The sequence below is a fragment of the Magallana gigas genome, chromosome 7, assembly GCF_963853765.1.
Source record: "Magallana gigas chromosome 7, xbMagGiga1.1, whole genome shotgun sequence".
Taxonomy (NCBI): domain Eukaryota; kingdom Metazoa; phylum Mollusca; class Bivalvia; order Ostreida; family Ostreidae; genus Magallana; species Magallana gigas.
In genome coordinates this window covers 3,626,669-3,652,160 of record NC_088859.1, presented here as the reverse complement: position 1 = coordinate 3,652,160, position 25,492 = coordinate 3,626,669, and the positions used below count along the sequence as shown (strand labels likewise).

General features: G+C 35.3%; 1 protein-coding gene across 6 annotated transcripts; it reads left to right on the top strand.

The window, feature by feature from the left end:
* Window positions 1–1,553: 1,553 nt before the first annotated feature.
* Window positions 1,554–24,020, top strand: LOC105330823 (nipped-B-like protein). 6 transcript variants are annotated; one of them, XM_034455579.2, is made up of 52 exons: window positions 1,554–1,663; window positions 2,570–2,658; window positions 2,804–2,972; window positions 3,110–3,204; window positions 3,361–3,406; window positions 3,548–3,627; window positions 3,768–3,845; window positions 3,956–4,092; window positions 4,313–4,375; window positions 4,483–4,539; window positions 5,186–5,212; window positions 5,631–5,688; window positions 5,821–5,913; window positions 6,061–6,222; window positions 6,646–6,752; window positions 6,976–7,068; window positions 7,324–7,555; window positions 7,659–7,813; window positions 7,920–8,000; window positions 8,087–8,187; window positions 8,499–8,670; window positions 8,790–8,872; window positions 8,983–9,112; window positions 9,242–9,385; window positions 9,517–9,570; window positions 9,837–9,923; window positions 10,113–10,306; window positions 10,419–10,521; window positions 10,610–10,708; window positions 12,399–12,545; window positions 12,703–12,837; window positions 12,919–13,023; window positions 14,187–14,240; window positions 14,342–14,453; window positions 14,721–14,857; window positions 15,061–15,201; window positions 16,442–16,535; window positions 16,668–16,819; window positions 16,986–17,076; window positions 17,168–17,274; window positions 17,393–17,459; window positions 17,574–17,628; window positions 17,906–18,041; window positions 18,459–18,566; window positions 18,746–18,952; window positions 19,116–19,262; window positions 19,404–19,439; window positions 19,705–19,810; window positions 19,967–20,081; window positions 20,174–20,444; window positions 20,912–21,136; window positions 22,806–24,020. In XM_034455579.2, exons 2-52 carry the CDS (start codon window positions 2,595–2,597, stop codon window positions 23,037–23,039), a joined length of 5,946 nt encoding a protein of 1,981 aa, XP_034311470.2. In that variant the 5' UTR covers window positions 1,554–1,663; window positions 2,570–2,594; the 3' UTR covers window positions 23,040–24,020. The 6 variants fall into 6 exon arrangements, with proteins under 6 accessions (XP_034311470.2, XP_034311474.2, XP_034311471.2 ...); XM_034455580.2 differs by lacking the exon at window positions 1,554–1,663 and adding an exon at window positions 1,770–1,978 and having other exon boundaries at window positions 5,824–5,913; XM_034455578.2 differs by lacking the exon at window positions 1,554–1,663 and adding an exon at window positions 1,770–1,978.
* The last annotated feature ends 1,472 nt before the right edge of the window (window positions 24,021–25,492 follow it).

Here is a 25,492-nt window from a genome sequence, read left to right as displayed (position 1 = left end):
TAACAAATAGTTTACAGATCGAAAACTATAGTTAACAACGTTAATCTATATTTCACGTCTGTTAACTATAGTTAACGCGATAATCTATGTTTCGCATCTATTAACTATAGTTAACACTGAAAACAACCATTTGCAATTGTTAAACATAGTTTATCTGATAAATATAGTTTCACCATTGTGAAACTATGATTAACAACTCTAAACTATAGTTCACGAATGCAAATTGTATTATAATTAACGATTGTAAAACATAGTTTATCTGATAAATATAGTTTCACAATCGTGAAACTATATCTATCAACTCTAAACTATAGATTACGAATGTAAACTATAGTTTACAGATGTGAATCTATATTTATCAGCAAAATCTATTGTTAACGTGTATTTCCACACAGAAAACATAGATTTGCATTTGTAAACTATAGTTTACAGATGTGAAATATAGATTAACGTCGGTGACTATAGTTTACGATCCGTAAATGAACTATAGTTAACAGCCGATAAATTGAACCTAGTTTATCGACTGTGAAACTATGTTTTGCTAATTTATGTGGATTTGGCGTGCTTTAGATTTGTAAACCGTAGTTTATTGATCATAAAACCCCATTTATAAGATAAACTATGTTTAACAACTGCAAATGATTGTTTTCAGTGTTAACTATAGTTTACAGATATGAAGACATAGATTATCGCGTTAACTATAGTTTACAGATGTGAAATATAGATTAACGTCGGTAACTATAGTTTACGATCCGTAAACTATAGTTAACAGTCGATAAACCTAGTTTATCGAGTGTGAAACTATGATTAGCTCATTTAGTGTGAATTTGACCTGCCGCCATAACGTAATGCTAGTATACCTATAAAAGCAATTTTCAATTTATATTTCCTTATTTTCCAAGGGCGGCAGCTTCGTAATACTTTAATTCTATAATTATATAAATTTAAGACAATATGTTTTCTGCGAGAAAAAGGGGGTAGAGCTAGGTGGGGGTGCTATAGCCCCTCTCTGTTGCTATGTGCCCGATGATTAGGTTTTTAACTTTGCCAAAAAAAAAAACCACGTTTCCGACGCCTAGGTTTTTGATAAGTTTTCGTTGAAATGACGTAAACGTTTTTCGGTATTAGTTTTGTGTCATGTTGTAGGGTATTAATTTAGTTTCAATCGGCTAGTACCGGAAAGAACCAGAATAATTTATAATAAATACTATAATATACAGATATATTACAAAAACTGACAAAGGAATAATGATTAGATTGATCTATTTAACACCACCACAATCGAAAAATCTAAGAGTATGTATACAAATGTATTATACAACATCACCCCCCCCCCCTATTCCTATGAACCGTTAGGCATACAATTAAAGAAAATCTTTTATTTGGAAGAGGGTCAAGGTTACACATTCTACTCGTAAAAAGTGATCAAGTAGATTTGATCAGTCACATAAAACAATGTGACGTGTTTTACGCTCTTAATTTAGTAAAAACATGTTGCCCCAAACTTAACCACAGGAAAAACGCGAGTTGTTTACGCCTGAGAGAAGCCATTTTGATTTGCAAGTGCCCGGATAGGACTATTTACATGTGTGACCTCGTTAGGATATCCATGCGCGTTTTTCAATTAACGATGTCATATATTGGGGTTTTCTCGTTAAAACGGGTAAATAAAACAAAGTTTACTTTTGAGTTAAACAATTATACAAAGTTTTTGCCAAAAATGCTGCTTAAGGCACAATTTCCATTGTTTACGGACTTTTTACCCAAGCGCATTTAATGGTGGCTGAGCTATTCGGCTGTCGTAATTTTTTGGCGCGGGTCATTGTTATGATCAGAAGTTATCTTCCGATTGCGTTAATGATCAATATTTAAGCTTCTATGATGGATTAGAAAAACAAGAAACTTTCAACAAATATTCAAAGTTCATTTAACAATCGTAACTTGCAAAATACCCGATTTAAATTATAGGGTTGAACAGGTAAGAAAAAGCTATAAGCGAATTTAGTTTCGGAGACAGTTGAAAGCTTGATGAAATTACAAGAAAATGTCATTTTGAGATGTACATCCCTATACACAATCAATGATAAGTGTTTACTGACGTTCATACGAGTTTGAAAGGCACTATATTTCCACTGAACATTCTGGCATCTTCATCTTTCGGTAGCATCTCGTGTTTTGCTCTTTGAACGCTATTTAAAGATGATATGCCGAGTTATTGTGTAAAATGCTGTTGTTTTATTTTGATTCAAAATGAATATGAGTGATAAAATTTATCTCATTTTATAAGACAGACTTTTAATTATCAAAATACCTAGTGTAATGTTGCGCAGACTGCAAAATGACCGAAGAAAGTTGTTATTGTCCTGTTGATGTGATGTATAAAAGATTCAGTGTTGTACCTAACAACATTATAACTTTACCAGTTTAAGTGTTGTAAAGTTCTAAAGTTTGTTTTTCATGAGTAATTTGTGTGTCTCTTGCTGAAGCTATCGCACAATGATGCTATACATTTACATGATGCATTTGTTGTTGATTTTATAGACATACATGTAAGTTTGTTGTTTTACAGATGTAATAATGCAACTTCGGTAACCATGAATAGTGATGTGCCCAGTGTTCCAATTACAACACTAGCTGGCATTCACAGTCTTACTGACCGTAAGTCTCTTCTTAGTTGATATCCTAGACAATAGACAATGATGGTTTTATTGTAGGGATTGATTATTGAAGTTTTGTCTGTTCATCCATATTAAGCTGAAACAATAAAATCTGAAATTTGAATCTCCTTATCACTTGCCTTCAGTCTTACCGGAGCTACCATTGCCAACCCCAACATCGTCCACCCCACACAACAAAACTCTGCTGCATAATGATAAGCTGAAGGAGACATCGAAGCGCCTGCTAGCGACGCGAGATGCAGGACTCACACAGCAGATAGTGGGCGTTCTTCGAAAGACATCAACAGAACACTTGTATGTTGTTTGAGACATCTAACACTCTGTTCTTGTATTCATTCTGAAGGCTCAGTCATTGTAAAAGATTATTGAATTTGGTGCATTAGCCTTTAAATATTTTCATTTAATACATTGATATTTGTGTTTCACTACAGGGATCTGAAAGATTCCTCAGGTGGGGAGGGAATTGACAGAAATTCTCCAGAGTTGTTAAAGTCTATTTTAAGCCAGGATCCAGCTATTTTTCAAGGTATATTAAGATTTTAAGTGCACACATTAAGATCATATTGTATAATTTAGCAGTCATACAAACCAAAGAAGTGTTTATTAAATATCCATTAAATAAAATAATGTGTTTGTGTTGAATAATTTACATATTTACTTTGATATTATTTTGTGTTTCTAGGTCGACAGTATTATGAGAATGGGTCACAAAAGGATGGATACAATGTGTAAGTACTAGCAGATAAAGACTAATCACATACATGTAGGAATTGCTAGCAAGTTTTGTGGAAAACAAGAAAGGTGTAATAAAAACATAATTTGAGTTAATATTGTGCTAGAAATCATTGCATTGTGTTTCTTCATTGTAGAGGTAATCAACATTACCAGAATAATTTATTGGGTGTGGATCCAAACAAATACCAGCATCCATATGGCAATTACACTCCAGGTAAAGAAAATGCAGACTTTTTAATATGGCATTTTTCATGCTTCAGTTTTAACATGATTTGTGTCTGTGTAGAGTTCTGTATATCTGAGGATCACCGGATATCGATATCCTATCTTATTGATGATATCATGTATCTGTAGGCATTGTAAATGGCGAACATCCAGAATTATCTAATCAGTACCCAGGGTACCAGGGGGCTGCAAAAAGTCTGGGAACAAGTGAGTTGATGAGTTTGTACAGCTTGTTCTTTTATTGAACATTTTATGAAATAATGTATTTTGTTTTGTTTTAATCTTTCACACACAAAAATTCTTTCTATTTTCCACAGTTGCCTCACCAGCTCAGGGAAGTTTAGCAGAGAACTCCTTTTACAATGATTCACAGAACCACACAGATGTCAATAGTGCCTACCACAAGAAAAAACTCAAGAATTCTGAACCGATAGTACTCCTTGAACAGTTAACGGTTAGTGCTTTATTCTGCACATTCATTATGAATGCTTTTGTACATTTACAAGTAAATTACAATGAAGGTTTTCATGAAGTCTATGTAATTTTGCTTGCCCAAAAACATTCTTGTTCAACTTCTATAAATCATGATATCAATAATTTGACAAGTTTTTACACAATCCTATAATCTGAATTGTGGGGGCAGTGAGTTTTAAAGACTGCTTTATCTGTTGTAGAACCTACCACCTCACGCCTCGGGAGATGCATCAAGTACAGCCTCGGCTGATTCCTATGGAGAGGTAGCATTGATCTTACACTTACATGTTGTTGTATTTGATTTAACAGAGTTGATGATATAAGTAGTGATGATGATGCATTCACTTCATACGGGCAATATCTTTTGTAGAGAAAGAAAAAGAAGAGTTCTCATCCTGTTGTGTTACTTGAACCTCTAGATGAGCAGGTAAGTGTGTCACACAGACTGCAACAACTTCTTGACTTACATGTATCAATTTGTACTGTCATAGATTAGCTTTTGTTGATAAAATTAACTAATATATTAATTAATTATCATAGCTTTTATGAAACAATAAAATAGATATCGATGACCTATTTACCTAGTGTCAACACCTAGGTCCACTTTCTATACTTCTTAATTGTACAGACAAATCCGACTCAACTGTCTTAACTCTCACTTAAACCTAATTTATATCTATCAGATGTTTACTAATGACCCTGATTTAAACAACTTCATAACCAGGTCACTATTTACTTGCTATACAGAGTAATATATATCCAAAAAAGCATGTAATAATACAAGATAAACACAGAAACATTGTTTATAAAACAAGATGTGCCATTTCTAAATATTAACATAGTAATTTCCCTTTTAAACATAATACGATCGGGGTGTCTGTGATATAGTATGACTTTCTGTAATTACAGAATACACATAACGGCTTAAAACAATTTCACGAAGTAGTTAAAGTATTACAATAAACACAGGTATTAAATGATTTAACATAAACATTTACAACAGTACATCCATAAACATTTACAATAGGACATCAATGCCATTCAAAGTCATTGTCATTGAGGTTGATTTTCAGGTTCTCGATAGACAAACAAGAAGCAAGGTATTGTTTTTCTGAACTCATCATGGATATATATATCGTTGAGTTACTTTTCTTTTGTTTTATTTTTTGTTTGAACAATATGGCCACATTATTCTGTAGTGGTACTTTGTAATTAGTGTTGCCTTTTGGTGGATGTGTTTATTGATGATACAAATTATGATATCTATATGCTCTTTGTTTTATTCAATATAAAGTGTTATGTATATTTCCTACTGAACATTGGAATTAAATATTTTGAATTTTTTAAATCTTAAACAACAAAAGTTTTACAGAATGAAGTGTTGATTGCAAGCACTTTCAGAATACAATCAGAAATGAGAATATATGTGTCTTTGTAATTATTGACAACTTTCAAACTTTATATTTCTTTAAAAATGTTTTCTAGTAAAATTTAACAATTTTGCCTTTCCCCCTCCAGACTTTAAAGTCCATACAGCATGGAGGCTCAGTAAAAACAAAGGAAAGCAAGAAAAGAGGTGGGTTTTCTGACATTTGTGTATCGCACACTGTATATGAATTTAAATCAGTAAATTGACTGTTTGGAAGATGTCCATCTTTGACATTACTAGGCAGAAGAATATTATGATGATGTGATTGTATTTGATTAGCAGGAAGAAGGTACGACAGTGATGAGGAGTATGATGACCGAGGCAAGCGGAGGAGACGTCACAGTGACAGCGACTCCGACTCCCAGGCGGAAGGTGAGGAGGCCCCTCTGTGTGGCCGCTCTAGTGTAGAATGCATAAATGACAAAATTGGTATATTAAAAATGAGAAATAGGTTAAAATATTGCATTGGGAGTTTTTCTCTGTATAATTAAGAGTTTTTGGGTATTATTTAACTTATAGTTTCAAGAAAGAAGAAGAAGGAAAAACGGCACCGGCGTGTGAACCAGCAGTCCCTGTCTGTGGAGGAGTTACTGGAGAGTCCGACCTTCAAGAAGTTCAGTGCCTCTATGGAGTATATCTTGGAGGCGTCTGAGGACACCAACTTCGGATCCCTGAACCCAAGTGAGTAAAACTCCATCAACATGTATATGGTCTGATATCTTTACAAATTACTACATTTAAATGAATAATATCTATGTATAAGCTACATACATGTAAATGTGTTTGGTAATAATTTTAGATGTTGTGGATTCAGCATTGTTTGTGTGGAACCAATATTCATGGCTTTCATGGGTAACCCTTGCACATGAATTTACATCCCCACGAACCTATACAAAATCTTTTGTTTAATATTTATCAAAATTATTATGATTACACCACCAACAAAATTACATCCCCATGACGAAGAAAATTTTGGCTACCCATGAACATTGACCCCCACAATTAAAAATGATTCCACAGTACTAGTACTGCAAGATATGTTAAAAGTAAATGTGTTTTTGTTTTTTTAATGAAAATAATTCTATTCAAAATCAAATGTTTCAGACGATGATGATGTGGAGTGTCCAACTGAGAGTCTGATTGCAAACAATCTTCTGAATGATCTGTGTGGAGAAACTGCTAAACTCAAGTCTTTAGGAGTCATGAATCAGGTAGGATTTGAATATTAAAATATGATCTCCATGTTTCGGGGCAAACTCAAATAAACTGATGGACATGTGACTGCATATCAAACTACATTGTAGAATAAGTGAGTTGTTGATGCTCTCTGTACTCTGGTTCATTAAGAATAGTTGTACTTAGACCATTGATAACCTTGTATCAGATGACAGTTACAGTTAGGTCAATTAAATTGTTATGTTTGTTCTACAACAGGTGCCTGCTGACAGACTGGTGAAGCTGTTGACAGTACTACAGTGGAATATACGAGACGGAACCAAAGTCACACCTATCGCTAACCAAGGCCAGGTAGGACAACAGGCTCTTTACCATTCTTGCACAGTTACTGTCTTTGTACATGTAGTCACTTAAAAGACTAGCACACCAGAAATACTCAAATTTTGTATTTGATTCATGAAAATGCTGTGTAAAGTTTAAACTACATGTATATGCATTTCTATTTTACTTTGTAAATTTATATTTTGATATTATGAAAATTATAAAATGGAACATCTGAAGTTAATGAAATGATTGAAATCTGATTTCTATTGTGAATATTGGTAGGATGAGGATGAGGAGGAGCAGAGGCTGTGGAGGAGTCTCATCATGGAGCGAGTCCTGAGGAGCATGAACTCGGTCCTCATTGCCCTCCACATCATGACCTCACCAGACATGCCCAAACAGGTGTACTTGGAGGACGTCATCGAGAGGATTATACTGTACGGGAAATTCCAGCTACAAAACACTATCTTCCCAGAATTTGATCCAGTATACAAAATTGATCCCAAAGCAAAGGGTAAGTGAAGTAAAACTAGGATCCAAAAATCAAGATTTGCATGTATTTAATGTTCATGATAATTTTCTGGTTCTGCACATGTTCTTTATCTTGTATTTTGCAGATGGATTTCATGGGAGTTTGAAGGCCAAGAGGGCCAGAGCTGCTCAAGTGAAGCACAAGTCTACCATTAATCTGTTCAACAAAATCTCAGACATGATAGAGAAGCTGGCCGAGCTTGTGGACATCCAGGAACTCACAGACACCACCATCCTACAGGTAAACACTCATTAATGGCCTGATGAATCAATATACTTGTATACAATGTATTGATAAGAGGATTGTTTATAGAAATTCTCATTGATTTGTTTATTTTCACTTTCAGTTATCTACATTAGGAGTGTCTCCTTTCTTTGTGGAAAACATTAGCGAAATGCAGCTGAATTCTATGAAGCTTGTGACCACGGTCAGTGATTATCCGAGATGTGTGTCCTCTAGATATAAATGGTCTCTTTTATGAGTGAATTAATAAGAAAAAATTTTCTTTTGCAGATTTTCTCGAAGTATGAGAAACATCGTCAATTAATTCTGGAGGATATATTTGCCAGTTTAGCGAGGTTACCATCTAGTAAGAGAAATCTTAGGAATTACAGGTAACTACAATAGAAACATTTAATACTCAGTGTGATGGTTCTCTTGCCATTTCTTTCTGTAGATTCCATATTTTACGCAAGTATATGTACATAATTTTGTGATTCCTATGTTTTGTATCAAATCACAAGCCCTGAGCTTTTGTTATCATTTCATATTGTTCACAACTGTCAGAAAAAGAAAAGCGATAGAAATCTGTGAAGCGATTCTTGCGATGAATTTCATGGGTTCATTGAGGAATCTTCTGTATATGCATGTATATCAGTGAATACATATATCAGTGAATACATGTCTGTATTTCTCTGTGGTGCAGGTTGAACTCTGAGGAGTCCATTCAGATGGTGACAGCCCTGGCCCTACAACTGATCCAGTGTGTCATCAAACTGCCGACCTCGGCCACCTTCACAGAGCCAGTGGGGGAGGAGGAGGCTCCATCAACCTCATCCTCCTCGTCCAAGAAAGGCCACAAATCTAAGCGGGGACAGGTCAGGCATCTACTCTAAGACTTGTTTGTCAGATTGTCTTTTCTGTAGAAGTTGCATTTATATTTAGGTTGCAACTGTGAGTACATGTAGATCATGAAAATATGACCTTTTTTTTGTAGAATTCCAATGATGTTGTCATTGTCACCTCCTTTGAGAATGCTTTGAGGACAGGGTATAATTTTCTCACAGTGTTCTTGCAAAAGTAAGACATTCATTTTCTTTCTTAGCATATAATGCCATCATTTTGCATTGTGGATCTGTGTACTTGACATAATCATTGAGTTGTAACCTTGCTCCCTGCATTGTTTGTAGATGTACAGTGAAGAGTGAGGAGGACTACCGGCCCATGTTTGAGAACTTTGTACAGGATCTCCTGTCCACCGTCAACAAACCAGAGTGGCCCTCCTCGGAGCTCCTTCTTAGTCTGCTAGGCAAAATTCTGGTAAAGAGACTTGTTTATGCCAAATTACATAGGATTCAGAATATTTTTTTGCTATTTCTATGGGATATGAATTCATTAGTGAATATTGTATGTGTAAGTGTTTAAGAAGTGTAATGTTGTTTTGTACAGGTGAAGCAGTTCAGCAATAAATCAGTGGACATGTCTCTCAGGGTGGCCTCCCTTGATTATCTGGGCATTGTGGCCTCTAGATTACGGAAGGACGCCGTGTCTAGTCAAGACAACCAGGGCTCTATTGATGAAATTATCACAAAGGTACAGGGTGTTTTGTTTGTTCTGTTCTGTCATTCTGAAGCAAATGGTTCAGTTTATGTACAATACATTATTCCTGTATATAGTACTGTTTACTGATTAATGTATGGTGAATGTACATTATGATTAATTAGGTAACTTCAAAAGAGAGTGATGAAGAGGGGGAAATGAAATCCACAACTTCAGGGGTAAGTCTACGTTTTCTTTAATTAGTTACTGATGTTTATGTTGAGATACATTGTAGGAATTAAACAATAAGACACAAGCAACAATTACTTCATTGGTTTGCTGTGTCTTCATGCACATTTAGTTTACTGTGTATTAAAAAATATGTTTATGGCAACAAGTTTAAAACATTTGACAATCCTCCATTTTAAAATTAAATGCTTTGAATTGATTGTGATTTGATCCATGTACATGTTTGTGAGAGTTGACAATGTTGCTGTGTTTGTAGCCTGAGGCTGAGGACCAGACACAGATTCTTCAGAAGGCCATGCTGGACTATCTGGCATTCAACAGTCAAAGTGAATCAGCTTACTGGGTGAGGGCTCTTATAACCACATGAGAAAAGAGAAGTACACATTGCTGAAAATAAAAAAAATAAGAAAAATAAGAAAAAGAACCATTATTGATATAGATCAATAAGCTTGAAAATATTGGTGTAAAAAGATGTCATCATATAAATGGAATATGTGTATGTACTGTACTAAGATGTTGGTTCCCTTTGTAGTATGCCCACCTGTTCTATATAGCCCAGTGGTACAGAGATGTTACTGTAGAAGCAGATAGCCTGTCCAAGCAGTCAAACAAACACAGAACCGAAGAAGAGGAGGAGAAGGTAGCAGAGGCAATTCAGACTGCTGAACAGAAGAAAACATTCCTGTTGGCGCAGTACGAGTCCATCACAAAGAATGCCTCCTACAGGTAAAGCAAAAATATTAAATGTTTGTGTAATTACAGTAGTTTATTATAAATCTGGATAAAAGATTTGAAATATTTTTATGTAAAATGTAATATGATTTCCATTTCCTTTCAGGCCACCTCACTCCAAGTTAGATTATGATGGCGCTTGTCTCGTTGCAAGATATTTATCATCTAAAAGACCATTTGCAAAAAGCTTTGATGTGTACCTAACCCAGGTGAGTAGTCGACCTAAAATGGACACATTTTAATGATGGATGGAATAAGACAAGTTATTATTGAACTCGTGTTGACTTTGTTGTGCAGATCTTGCGAGTTTTGAACGAGTCAGCTGTAGCTGTGAGGACCAAGGCCATGAAGTGTCTGACTGCCGTAGTGGAAGCAGACCCAGGGATCCTAGCCAGGGTAAGGAACCACACCCAACAGTATATGTAAAGCACTTCATTACTACCCAGAGGTCAAAGAGAAAAAATATACCTAAATCTATTGATGGTATCAATTGTATGTAACTTAAGAACAATCTAAATGTAGATCTGCAGTATTATTCCATTGATGAGAAAACGTGTACACTTGTTACATGTGTATTGTGTATGCCAATCTCTACTAGAGGCAGACTAAGTGACTTTCTAGTGTCAAATTAAGTACATATGTAATATGTTCTTGCCTTAATAAAAAGGTATAGAAATGTCCATATTGGTCCTTCGATACAAATGTTGTTACATATAAATGTATCGGTATTTGTGTTTGCAGTACCGTATATACTCGCCTATAAGTATTGTTCGCCTATAAGTCGGTTGTCTTTTTTCAAGTTTATTTACAAGATTTTGCCATTGACCCTCTTATAAGTCGGGTATCTTTTTCAGGATAATCAGTCTATAAATTCTCAATCAAATTAGCACATTTTATCAAGCAAGACTATATTCTAGATAAAATGTATTGGTGTTTGACCCCTCTGTTATCATTTCTAGATGCATTTTAAAAGTGTTGTGTTCAGTTCAGACATCTATCCTGGAATAATAACTTTCGATTTTGGACTCCATTTTTTTTTTAATACACTTGGTATTAGCTCTAAAACTATTTAAAATACTGTTGAAAATAAAATTATAGTGATTTTGATCCCCTGTTGACTGATTAAGATAGTATAGCCCCTTTTAAAACTGGTGTGTTAGCTTGTGTTGTTTTAGGTGACATGCCACCTACAGCCACCAATATAGCTATTATCACCTCAGGTGAAATTAATTATGAATAATTATAAAACGATCTTTATTTTTTTTTAAACAGACCAGCATTTATTTCAGTGTTTGATTTTTAAGTATTCAACAGAAATTACTGTTCTGTAATCCCACTGTCTAGATCGCTTGTAGACGCCATGTTTTTTTTAATAGTTTTCTGTAAACAGAGTTATCTTTCTTGAAATTTGTAACTTTCGATTTTGGACGCCATTATTTTTTTAAACACTCATTACAAGTTGATTATAGCTCAAAAACTAGTTTAAATGCTACTGGAAATAAAATGACAGGTATTTTATCCCATACTGACCGATTAGGATTGGTAATTAGCCCCTTACACTCAGTGTTGGCTTGTATTATCCTTAGTACAGTTATACCTACAGCTATTATCACCTCAGGTGTAAATAATTGCCTGCTTAAATAAAAGATCCTATCAAATAAACCCTGTTTATATTTTTAAGAAATACAGTTGAAACTTTCAATGCATTTATTAATGTGTTTATCTTTTTAGTAATTAAAATATAAACATGTCAAGTATAGGGATCACAAGTCAAAAGTTGGAAGCAAATTGGCACCCAAAAACGAAGTTTTACCCAGTGGAAAAATTTTCTGATTGTATGTCATGCCTATAAGTCAGACCCCTACTTTTTGTTCAAATTTCTACTCCCAAAATACCGACTTATAAGCGGGAATATACGGTACTTGTTCATTCCTCTTGGTGGAAAAATGTGTCCTATTTGTGTTAAAATAAGTCTACATGAAAGTTGTATATACATGTATGTCCATAGTGCATGCATTATATTGTCCATTAATAGAAGTGGCTAAATGTGTGATTAAAAAAGGTCTACATTGTTGTCTGTTGATAGGAGGACATGCAGAAAGGCGTCCACTACCGCTTCCTGGATTCCTCGACGTCGGTGCGAGAGGCGGCGGTGGAGTTGGTGGGGAGATTTATACTAATCCGTCCAGAGCTCATATCTCAGTACTACGAGATGCTCTCTGTCCGAATACTGGTAAGTCGATTGGAGGGTCGTTACCTTAAAGGAAGACTTACAAAAGAATGATATTATTTTAACACTCAATGTACATGGTTGTGTACTATATTAGTATAAACCTGGTGCGTATAAAAATTTTAACATGTTGATGAAAATTTTGCTTGAATATTTACAGGACACAGGTATCAGTGTTAGAAAGCGGGTCATCAAAATATTTCGTGATATTTGTTTGGAACAACCAGATTTTGACAAAATTCCTGAAATGTGTGTCAAAATGATCCGACGAGTTAATGATGAGGAGGGAATCAAGGTAATGCATAATAATTATGAGAATAGAAGTAAATAACAAGTCTTTTGACATGTAAATCATTCAATTGTGTTGTTGTTCTAGAAACTGGTCAATGAGGTATTTCAATCCATGTGGTTTACGCCAATCAGCAGCCGAGAAAAGGATACCACCAAACTCTTAACAAGGGTGCTAAATATAACAGACGTCGTAAGTACAGGCTCAAACTGCTCTTTAACGTAATCTTATTTACAGATAAATATGGATTTTTAAAATTTTTCATGATTTCTTTATGTAACAGACATTGCAAGTACAGACTCAAACATTGCTCTTTAACTTAATCTTATATACAGCATACATGTTAACTCTACTGATCTTCGCGGAAGTCTACCGCTTTTTAGCTGTTTCACGCCTACCGATTTTATTAAAAAATCTACTGCTTTTCTTCAAAATACGTTCCTTGTTTTTATAGATAGCCATTTTGGAAGCCATTGTGGTTAAAAGATGTCGAGTTTAAAAATTAACGCATGACTTTGAATCGGAGGCCCACAAACGCTTTATTAATTAAGCCGCTTGAATGACAAGTTTTCAAGCATGTCTTTTACATTGAACGATGAAAGAAGTTACTTCCCATGATTACATTAGTTACAGGACATGTCGATATTATCCTCTCAAAGGAAAAAGAAGCTTTGCAATTCCACACGTCTTTAACGATGACTGAATATATCTTTTAAGCTGGCCTTAACAGCTTGACTTGCAGTTTAATGCTGCATGGTTTGTAATAAGCAAGTCAACATCGTTTTGATATTGAAAAAGAATATACGATTTCCTTCTAGTTCTTGCTTCTCTTATATGTTAAATTTTGGAAACGTAAGCTATTTTTCTGAACAAAGGCAATTGTTAAAGTCTCTGCACTCAAATATTTTTCCTTAAAAAAAAAAGAATAGCTTACCTGATATCATTAAAATGGTAAATGCATGCAAACATTTTCATTGCTTGTATTGATATTAATAAATTTCAAAAGTCTTCTATATTCAAATTAAAATCATTAATTACTAATCAGAAACCCTTACTACATATGTTGTAGCTAAAAATCTGTGCTTTGAAATATACACAAAAAAAGGCCGTGTGGGATGCTACCGCTTTTCGGTTCAAAATCTACCTACTTTTCATCACTGGAGGTTAACATGTATGTTTACAGGTTAATGTGGATTTTTTAAATTTTTCATGATTTCTTTATATAACAGACGTTGCAAGTACAGACTCAAACATTGCTCTTTAACTTAATTTTATTTACAGGTTAATGTGGATTTTTTAAATTTTGCATGATTTCTTTGTTATTTTTCCAAAATAATTTACTTTTCTATTGACAGGTTGCAGCATGTAGGGATACAGGATTTGAATTCTTTGAACAAATGTTAGAAAATGTAAGTAAAACAATTTTCTTTTACATAGATGTGATAAGTAAGAATATTTTTCTGAACACATCATGACATTCTTGCAATTTCATGGTATCTTTAATTTCCAGTTACTTAAAAAAGACGAGGATGGCAATATCAATAAGAGTGCCCTGACGTCTTGTCGTCAGATCGTGGACTGTCTGGTGGAGAATGTCCTCCGTCTGGAGGAAAGGAGTGTGGGTAAGGCCTCGCCATACAGACCTTCTGAAAAACTTGTATAGTCAGAATTACTCTTTACTTTCTCTTTCCTGCTTTCACAGTTTCACTACTACCTGACTATTTTCTTTCCAGTATCTGCTAGTATTTCTTTGACAAATCATTGAAATGATTCTTCATAAGCTTCACTGTACAATGGCCATAGTCAGGGAGAATCTGTATATGTCTGTTTGTATTGAATGAGTAGTTTTACAGCATTTTTCATTGCACTTCGTTTGGAATTTGTTGTAGACTCCAACACGGGTAAGGGTTGCAGCCAGAGACTGGTGGCCTGTCTGTCCACTCTACATCTCTTCAGCAAGATCAAACCGGACCTGATGGTGAAACATGCCACCACACTACAGCCATACTTAGACATCAAGTGTAGTGTAAGTCTCACACACAGAACTATCAGCAGTCAGATCTAATCACTCACAGTTTGCTGATTGTGAAATTTGTTTAGAATTAAACTTTATGGTTTGGGATAATAATGTGTTTACAGCATAATTTAGGCTGAATGAAGTTTCTAAGACAGACTTTGATTGTTTTCTTGAAGCTAAGTTGATTTTACCTTCATGTCTTTCTTTGACAGACTCAGGGTGATCACTTTGTTCTCCACTACGTTGCTCGGATTTTAGAGATGGTGGTCCCTCTGATGGACCACCCCAGTGAGACGTTCCTGGCCCAGCTAGAGGAGGACATGATGAAGCTAATCCTCAAACACGGAATGATGGTAAACACACTCTCAGTCTCAGCTATGTGTAAAGACATGTCTCAGTCTCATAGACTGATGGTAAACACACTCTCAGTCTCGGCTATGTGTAAAGACATGTCTCAGTCTCATAGACTGATGGTAAACACACTCTCAGTCTCAGCTATGTGTAAAGACATGTCTCAGTCTCATAGACTGATGGTAAACACACTCTCAGTCTCGGCTATGTGTAAAGACATGTCTCAGTCTCATAGACTGATGGTAAACACACTCTCAGTCTCAGCTATGTGTAAAGACATGTCTCAGTCTTATAGAATGATGGTAAACACACTTTCAGTCTCAGCTATGTGTAAAGACATGTCTCAGTCTTATAGAATGATGGTAAACACACTTTCAGTCTCAGCTATGTATGAAGACATGTCTCAGTCTCATAGAATGATGGTAAACACACTCTCAGTCTCGGCTATGTGTAAAGACATGTCTCAGTCTTATAGAATGATGGTAAACACACTTTCAGTCTCAGCTATGTATGAAGACATGTCTCAGTCTCATAGAATGATGGTAAACACATTTTCAGTCTCAGCTATGTGTAAAGACATGTCTCAGTCTTATAGAATGATGGTAAACACACTTTCAGTCTCAGCTATGTATGAAGACATGTCTCAGTCTCATAGAATGATGGTAAACACACTCTCAGTCTCAGCTATGTGTAAAGACATGTCTCAGTCTTATAGAATGATGGTAAACACACTTTCAGTCTCAGCTATGTGTAAAGACATGTCTCAGTCTTATAGAATGATGGTAAACACATTTTCAGTCTCAGCTATGTGTAAAGACATGTCTCAGTCTCATAGACTGATGGTAAACACATTTTCAGTCTCAGCTATGTGTAAAGACATGTCTCAGTCTCATAGAATGATGGTAAACACACTCTCAGTCTCAGCTATGTGTAAAGACATGTCTCAGTCTTATAGAATGATGGTAAACACACTTTCAGTCTCAGCTATGTGTAAAGACATGTCTCAGTCTTATAGAATGATGGTAAACACATTTTCAGTCTCAGCTATGTGTAAAGACATGTCTCAGTCTTATAGAGATATTAACACTGTGTCAGTCCTTATCTATGTAAAGACGGTGTTTCAGTCTAAGGGCATTTCATGAAATAAGTTAGCCTGTAGCATGGAAGTGTTAACATTGTGTCCTAGCTTTCACTGTGTCTGTTTTAGGTTTTGTGTACACTCTTTCACTGTGTCTGTTGTAGGTTGTTGAGAGCTGTATCAGCTGTCTAGGTGCAGTTGTTAACTCTGTCAGCCACAACTACTCACTGGTCAAGGACTGCTTTGAGAAGTTCTTTGGTGAGTTTTTCATCATTCATAACCTGATTATTGATCAATGACAGAGAATTGCGCTGCTTTTGCCATGGTGCTATTTATAGATCCATATATTTGTTTTATTCAGTGTATTGTATGAGAATATTTGTATTGCAGGTGTGCTAGTGAAGCTGTGCTATGATCATAAGGAGGACCCCGACAATCCCCAGCTTAGAGCTCGGAAGCCCACACTGCTCCGCTCCCTCTTTACCGTGGGCTTGCTCTGTAAATACTTTGATCTGGACAGAGATATGCCAGACCCCTCAATAGTATGTCATCTATATATATAAACTCTGAAATACCTACATTTATATAAGCTCAGAAATACCTGTTATTGTTGTCATGCAATTTGTTCACCTGAAGACAGTTATTGATACGACGTCAAATTTAAACCATTGCTAAAATATTTACATGTTGATGTGTTTCTTTCTATAGGAGTCGATCAAGGCGCGGGTATTTGAAGTACTGATGTACTTTGTTAACCATGAGGATGAAATTGTCAAAGAGAAGGCACTGAGTGGTCTAGGTAAGACTCAATGGGTTAGTTGTACAGGTAGTTAGACGAGATCAGTGTATTGAATTGACACCACTTAATTCTTGGCTTCACTGTTGGATAGGTTTTATGGTCATACGCCACTATGAGATGATGTTGGGTAAAGAGATGACAGATTTATATTATGAATATCTGGATAATGAGGATTCTCCCGACAAACTCAGAATACAGGTACAGCAACCCAAACACTCGAGAGGACCAGTTAAAAATCTACTTTAATGTTGTGATTTTTAATATCAAGATGACTAACATACAAATTTCATATTAATTTGTCCAAATTGTATTGAAGGTATTGAGAAATCTTCAAAATTACTTACTGGAAGAAGAAATCAGGATGCACAAAGCTGATGCAGACTGTAAGAACTTTTTATGAAATACATTTAGAGAGTTCATTCCTATGTATACAATATTTAAAAAGTAACACAGTAAGCCACAGATCTCTTATAGCATACTGCATACTTTATTTCTAGGGAGGAAGCATGCAAAAGAGGAAGATCTGAAGGAGATGGGGGATATACAATCAGGGTGAGGGTATTTCCTAATCCTCATTATGTATAAGACATTGTAAATATTCATTCATGAAAACAAACATCTAGCTTTGATTCTGACAATAATTTTAAGTAGAAATACATGTACATGTATGACACTATTAGTAATGTTTTAGAAAGAAAGTATATGTCATTGCAGCAGTGTGTTGAGGAAGTTGATATAGATTTTACTACACTATTGTTTCTGTGAGTTTTGTGTATGGTGTTGATTCCGTCTGTGTCTGTGTTAACCCACTGTGTCTGTCTGTCTTTAGGATGGCCAGCACCATTATGCAGGTGTACCTGAAGCACGTGCTGGACTCCTTCTTCCACTCCCACACTCAGGTGCGACTGGCGGCCATACAGGTGGTGGTGCTTGTTCTACAGCAGGGACTGGTGCACCCTGTGCAGGTCAGTAAGCTACAATACACATCCAACCGAACTTGTAGACATTTACGTCAGTACTCTGAAAGAATATATATGTAATTGTACAACCAGACTTGTACAGACATTATGTCAGTACCCTGTAAATACACGTTAAAACAAACTTGTACCAAATATTTGTCATGTACAGACATTTACATGTGTACATTAATTCAAGTTCTTTGGGTAACTTTTTTCTCTCTCTAATACAAAATGATGACTACATTAACATCTAGCAGACTTGAAGATTAATAAAGTGTCTAACTGAGTTTTTTGACTTTTTACATGTACATTTTACTGTTGTTCTTATGTTGATTCTGACGAGTTACTGTGAGGATTGAGATTGTTTTAACCTCTCTATGATTACATACAAGTTCTGTGTACATGATGAATGGTTTCTTTCAGTGTGTTCCCTACCTGATTAGTATGTGTACTGATACGGAGAAAGTCATACGTGTGAAAGCAGATCAACAGCTTCAGGAAATAGACAAGAAATATCCAGGCTTTATCCATGTAAGTTTGACTGACAGAGATAATAAAAAATAAATATACTTTCTCAAACTCTACAGTATGCAATTTGATGGAGGATTCATATTCAAGTAAAATACATATAGTTATCTGAGCCATACATGCAGTGTCTTATTAACTTTTGATATCTTTACATTATGCTTAAGAAATCAAATATATTGCAGATGAAAGCTTTACAAGGTCTGAAGATGTCGTACAAACTGCAGCAGTTACTACAGGCCAACAGTAAGAGCTGTTTGATCCGAGGTCACCGAGAAAGTGAAGGCAACACCATCAGTCTCAACAACTTCCTGTACACCGTTTTACGGACCAACCGCTCTCATCGCCGTGCCATACTCCTCTCACTGCTTAATCTCTTTGACGACTCAGCAGTAAGTAAATCAAAATGATCTAATATATTAACATTATTTTAAGAATTATAAATGATAATGCATGTTTTATGATATTAAATGCAATCATCAAATTATCATTCTGAGCTCTGTCATCTTTCCCCCTTCCCCCAAACATGTTTCACCTATACATTTATTTTTACAGAAAATCTCACTAGCAGAACAGCTGTACATAGCTGACAACCTAGCCTTCTTCCCCTACCAGACTCAGGACGAGCCCTTGTTTATCATCAACCAGATCGACATCATTGTTTCTGTGTCCGGCTCCAACATTCTCCAGTCCTTCAAAGAGGTACTGTCCACTCTACAGTGTTCAATACTCTTGTCACTTCTCTACGATAAAGATAAATGCTGTATTCATCGCTGTAATTTGTTTGTTTTTTTTGTCACCTCTACGATAAAGTTTTATTGTATTTTTTTTGTTTTATTCTAGCGTTTACGCTTGCCTAAGAGAGAAGCCGAAAGCATGGTACCCTTTTTATTTTATTTTTGTTCTCGACTTTACATTTAGTTTTCAATTACATGATGTTTCCTCTCTTTTTTTTTAAAGTTGGGTGTGAACTATCCATGAATTATGTTGCTTTATATCCATAATATCTCGACTTACTGTGAGATATCCTAGAGATGGTTTATTGATTTTCTGAGATTATTGAGTGTCTGAGGAATCCATCAGAATTGTTATGACTTTGACACAGTTCACTTCAAGATTTACGATTGCTCTGGGTACATTGCAGAACATGTTGGTCAACGCTGAGGGTGGGAACCAGACAGAGAATGGGGTGTTACCACGGCCGGCCATTGAGGAGGATGAGGATGAAGATGACCCAGACAAACTCATAGGTAAGTTATGTTTCTGTGGAATCAGTTTAATTCTTAAAATTCTGTAGGCACCTCTTACCAAAGAAATAAAATCCCCAACTAATTATGAGACAAGGGATTTTTTATGTATTCTTAAACTTTCAAGTAACCTTGTATCTGAAATTTTGATTCCAACAGCGAAGCTGCCAGCAGATATCAAACCTTTGTTGGATATTTGTTACCTAGCACAGGGCTGTATTTTACTGTTACACCTGAAGCACCACTTAAAAGAGACCTATGGATTTTCTGACAGGTAATGCAGTCCATGTTATCTTTCAACCAGTGTGTGTGGGATTTTATAATGTAAAGTGATTCATCATTATTATCTTGTAACTTCTTTTGCAGCAAAATTCACAACTATTCTCAATCGGATGCAAAAACATATGATAAACCAGTGCAGAGGAAATTCATAGTGACATTTAATCCTGAGACTGTGATAAACTTGTTAAACAATAAAACGAAAAATAGGACTATTAAGAAAAGGTCGCGGAAATCACATAAACGACACAGGAATGATTCAGGGGAGACTACTAGTGACAGCAGTGACTCGAGCGAGGATGAACAAAACAGTGATGACGCGGACGAGAGACGCAAGCTTATTGATGATTATTTAGAGGTGAGTCGGGAGAATTGAAGGAAGTGAATAGATTGTCTTATTAACTAAAATTCTGTACTTCAGGCAGCTTGAAAATTGTCGATAGGCGTTAGTACAATAATCAGTCAGTACAAACAGTGTATCTAAGAGAAGAAATGGTTTGGGGATTCAACTGTTTCATAATGTCAACCTATTAAATTATTATAAAGGGTAGACGTGTTACAACATTTCATTACATGACACTTTATGCCTGTCCCTGTGACATAATCTTCATTTCACATTTACCTTTGTTTTAAATATATTATCATCAAAATTTATTAACTGATACAAATAAGTAAAGAAAAAAATCCTTCTTGCATTTAATCATACTATTTACAAAGATATGGTGTATTTATTTAAATTTGCAATACTAACATTCCATTATAGGCAGGGCATTTTTATCTTTGGACACACTTCTGATAATTATAAAGTTGCTGTGTTTTATTTAGTTTAAGGATCTGATGTTAAGTATTGACCCTCCTGATGAGGAGGAGGAGGGGGAGGAGAATCGCAGCACCTGTCCTCAAACCCCCAACCCCGCCCAAGGGCAGACCACTCCAGGCAGCAAATCACCACGACTACCAAATCCAGAGGGAACAGGCGAAGAGTCGATGGACACCACAGTGGAAGTTCACGAGGAGCCGTCAGAGAAAAGGGTCCCTCCACTCGTCATTGTACGTTATCAAAATCAGTTACAGATTTGATCTTAAACAATCAGTTTCTTATATTCACATCTGTTGTTGACAGTGTTGTTGTTTCGACCATTATGAATGGAACCACTTGATCAGTTATAATCAAACTTGGTGCAAGACGCCATTTGATAAAGGGTTAATGATAGGTCTCTTTCTCTTGAGAGGGGAGGTAGTTTTATATAAACTTGAGAATTTTGTTTAAACCAAGACCATTTGATAATCACAGGGCCAAGGGAAGAGTGAAAAATCCATTTGTATTCATATAGGGGGTAAACTTCTGTCAGTAATGTCTTGTTCTCAAGAAACAAAATGCAAAAATTGGTAATGGAACATTTTGAAAAGATAGATGTATGAAGGAGTAAAGTTCTTAATAGTATTACATGTATATAGAGGATAAACTTGTGTTGACACTGGATATTGCTATAATTTGTTATGCAGATTTTAATTTGTTGAAATCAAAACCCCTAGACCCAATGGAAGGTTGTGAGGGATGCTAACTTTAATTAGAAATTTAACTCTAAAAAATGCTGCATTTAGGCCTCTTTTATCAATTTCACTTTTTAACCGGGTTTTCCAACAGAAAAATCCGGTTATTGAAATGGTGAAAATGGCGGGCGGGCGGGTTGGCGGCTGCCAAAAGGGTACCCTCATTGTACGGATAACTCCTCCTACAGTTTTCAAGATAGGAAGTTGTTCTTTTGCAGATCAATTGTACATATATCAGAGGTGTGCATATTGCTAGAATTTTGATTTCCGATAATTTATCGAAAAAATACCAGCTTTTGAACTTAGTCATTTTTTGGCAAAATATTGCATATAGGGCACCCTCATTGTACGGGATAACTCCTCCTACAGTTTTCAAGATAGGAAGTTGTTCTTTTGCAGATCAATTGTACATATATCAGAGGTGTGCATATTGTTAGGATTTTGATTTCTGATTATTTATGAAAAAAATACTAGCTTTTGAACTTAGTCATTTTTTGGCAAAATGTTGCATATAAGGGTACTCCATTTCACTGGATATGGGTTGACATGGATTATGGATACAGTTCACATAAAAGAAAACCCGGTTTGCTGTCACATTGACAGCTTTTCACTTGTTAGTCAAGTGGTCGGGGTCGGTATACAAAAAATTCAAAACATTATAATGGCTGCCTAAACATGTGGACTACCATGTCATTCCAGTCATGTTTGTTATCATAAGGATAAAAATATTTTCTTGCATTAAAATCGTAATAAATGGAATTAAAACATTACCATTGGGTTGGTGTACTCATATTATCATTAACAACTTAAAAGAATACTGACATGCGATTAGTTCTCGCAGAGTACCATTTCTCGCCAGTACTTTGTGACGTCATTTTATCAGCACATAAAATTATAGGCGTCATTTTTCGTCTATAATTTTATGTGTTGACAAAATGACGTCACAATGTACTGGCGAGAAATGGTACTCGACGAGAACTGGTCGCACACCAGTAGAGCAGTTGTTATTTCTAGAACATGAACGGTGAAAAAGGTGTTTTTTGAAAATAGAAAATAATAAATAAAATTCACCCACCTGCCCCATATTTTTGCAAATTAGGATGAGAATATAAATACATGTATTAATTTTATATGGCCTAATGCATTGTTTATTTTTTCCCAACAGAGAACAGGTCATAGTCACCACACCCCCAAGTCCTCGCGCCATCATCACCTCTTCGCCTCCGACAAAAAGAAAATTCCAGTTCACGCATCATCATCATCTTCAACCTCTTCTTCCAAAAACTTATCAAAATCGTTTCCCAAGCCCGTACCCAGTAAAAAGAAACCAAAGAAGCGACGGAAACGATATGGCAGCGACAGTGAGGATGACAGTAACGACAGTGATTTTGTGTTATAACGTGCGAGTTGGTGCTGATGTGGTATGGTAAAGCGGCAGTCCAGGGATAGAAGTTGGTCCCTCCATCTAAGAGAGAAAACTGTGTCAGAGGGAGAAAAACACGAGGCTGGTGCCAAACTGACTGAACCACTTGATTGGTTGTGACATACTGACATTTTGTGTGCAATATCGGCTTTTAAGTGAACTAAATAGTGATTTTAAGTAGTCACTGTTGGTATTCAGCAATAATACTTGTCATACCACCAGAAGTAAAAACAAATACATCTATGTGTAATGGCATTCTTCATCAAATTAAATGTATTTAAGGCCTGGATTAATTTTTCTCTCTCTAAAGAAAGATCAAGAATGGGGAATTTGTAAAAGGAAAGTTGAAATCTAATTTTGTAACATTAAGATCAACTATCCTTAATAAAGTTGTAAATGATTTTTCAAAAAACAATGGACTGGAAAAATGATTGAAATTGTTGATTGCTGCATTTTGCAATAGTATGTTAGCAGACAGTAGTTTATTCCAAAAAATTGTTCCATTTCAATTTCTCTTGTAAATTTGGTTCTTTTGTCACGGAGGTTTTTTTTATGACCAGATGTTAAATCCTTATAGCAAAATTTTCTATTAAAGGAGAAAAAATTTTTTGATTGTATGTTTGCATTTACTGTTTGTGATAAATTGAAATTTTAGATTTTTTCAGACAATAAATTTTAGTACTTGAGTTTTATTGCCTATCCATGGAGTTCCGTGAGTAGTATGGTAATGTTTGTGTTTTACAAGGAGAAGTGGTGACTTTTAAGCCGCACACTGCTGTCTTTTACCAGTCCTTTTACTTGTCAGCCATTATTTTTTTTACGTCTTTCTCATCAGTTTCTCAGATATTTATTTTCTATTGTTCATATGTTGATAGTCATCTGTTCCACATGTCATCTTATTTTTCATACCAACTACAAATTGAAAATATATAAATTTTGCAGAATTAAATTGGAAAACATGCTCAAAAAGTGTTCTTATTTTTCACGAGACCAAGGGACTTATTTTGATACAAATGAAAAATACCCTTTTAAAGAACCTGCAATGGTTTGAAAGAATATTAGAGTCGCTAGAACGAAACATGTTTAAAGACTGAGATAGCCTACAACCTTTTATGTATCTATGGTAAAGTGTATGATTTGTGTAAAACTAGTATTATAGGAGAAATATTAGATAAACATTCTTTGCCAAGTGATTTCCAGGAAAAGAGTTAGCTGCATTAGCGAGTGGTCGCTTCATTCTGTACAGAAGATAGTCGATGGGTGATCAATTAACTTGCAACTGACCTCATAAGGGAGTTCGTTTCATCCTAGAACATATTGTGGAATAAAAGAGATATCAGTACCTGCCACAAACATTCAAAACTCATTGGATTGATATCATAAGATGAAACATGATACCAGCTAATAATCAGTCATTTAAATAAATGAATCTGAATTTTGGAAAATGAAATTTAAAATTTAAAAAAAAAGAGAAGAACAGTTCTGCGTTCAAGAAAAGTTAACTAGCTCTACATAGCCATTGTGATAGTAAAAGTTAACTAGCTCTACATAGCCATTGTGATAGTAAAAGTTAACTAGCTCTACATAGCCATTGTGATAGTAAAAGTTAACTAGCTACATAGCCATTGTGATTATGAAAGATATGCTAGTTTAGCATTAACAGCATTAATTCATTCAGTGTGTTCAACAGGACCTAGTTTCAAACTTAGCAGCTGCTACAATCTTGAAGCAGGCCTGCTATTTCAGTCAGCACTGCAACAATCATATTTGTCACATGTGAATGATGAGAAAAACGATTGGATAGTGATGTACCTACTAGCTACATCTTCGCTAGCCAAGGGTTTTCGGTCCACTTTGCTCCCCATAAAATTATTTATAAAATTTATGAGGAGCAAAGTGGACCGAAAACCCTTGGTTAGCGAAGATGACTAGCTAAAGCGTTAAACCTTACCTATGCTAGATATTTGTATTCAAACCCAGCAGAGGCAAGATCTGACAAACAATTATTTTTTTTCCAGAGTTTTTAGTCCAGTGGGCATACAGAGTACAAGGAATACAAAAATTGAAGAGACTTCCAAATTATTGATGAAGTGATAAACAATAGTGACCATCCATTATGCATTTTGCAAAAAAAAAAATCGGTATTACATTATTACATTATTTCATGCACATCTAACTTGTTCCTGTGAGATAGGTTTACAAAATTCTTACAAATATAATTCATGAAATCCGTGCGTGTGTGTCTGTATAGTGTGTGTGTGTGTGTGTGTGTGAAGTGGAGTTCGATTCTATATCCTTGATCAGCTCCCTTCATAACATGAATTTTTCGTTAATTAGCCTTTACTTTTTTCCCCCCAACAAATTAGAGAACTATGGTAAAGTTTGGTAATTATTTTATAATTCATATAAAAATTACGGAGATTTTATTG

Coding starts and splice junctions, on each gene's coding strand:
- LOC105330823 (XM_034455579.2), top strand. CDS start 2,595: ATGAATAGTGATGTGCCCAGTGTTCCAATTACAACACTAGCTGGCATT. Junction 7,556..7,658: donor AATTGATCCCAAAGCAAAGG/GTAAGTGAAGTA, acceptor TGTATTTTGCAG/ATGGATTTCATGGGAGTTTG. Junction 8,671..8,789: donor ACAAATCTAAGCGGGGACAG/GTCAGGCATCTA, acceptor TTTTTTTTGTAG/AATTCCAATGATGTTGTCAT.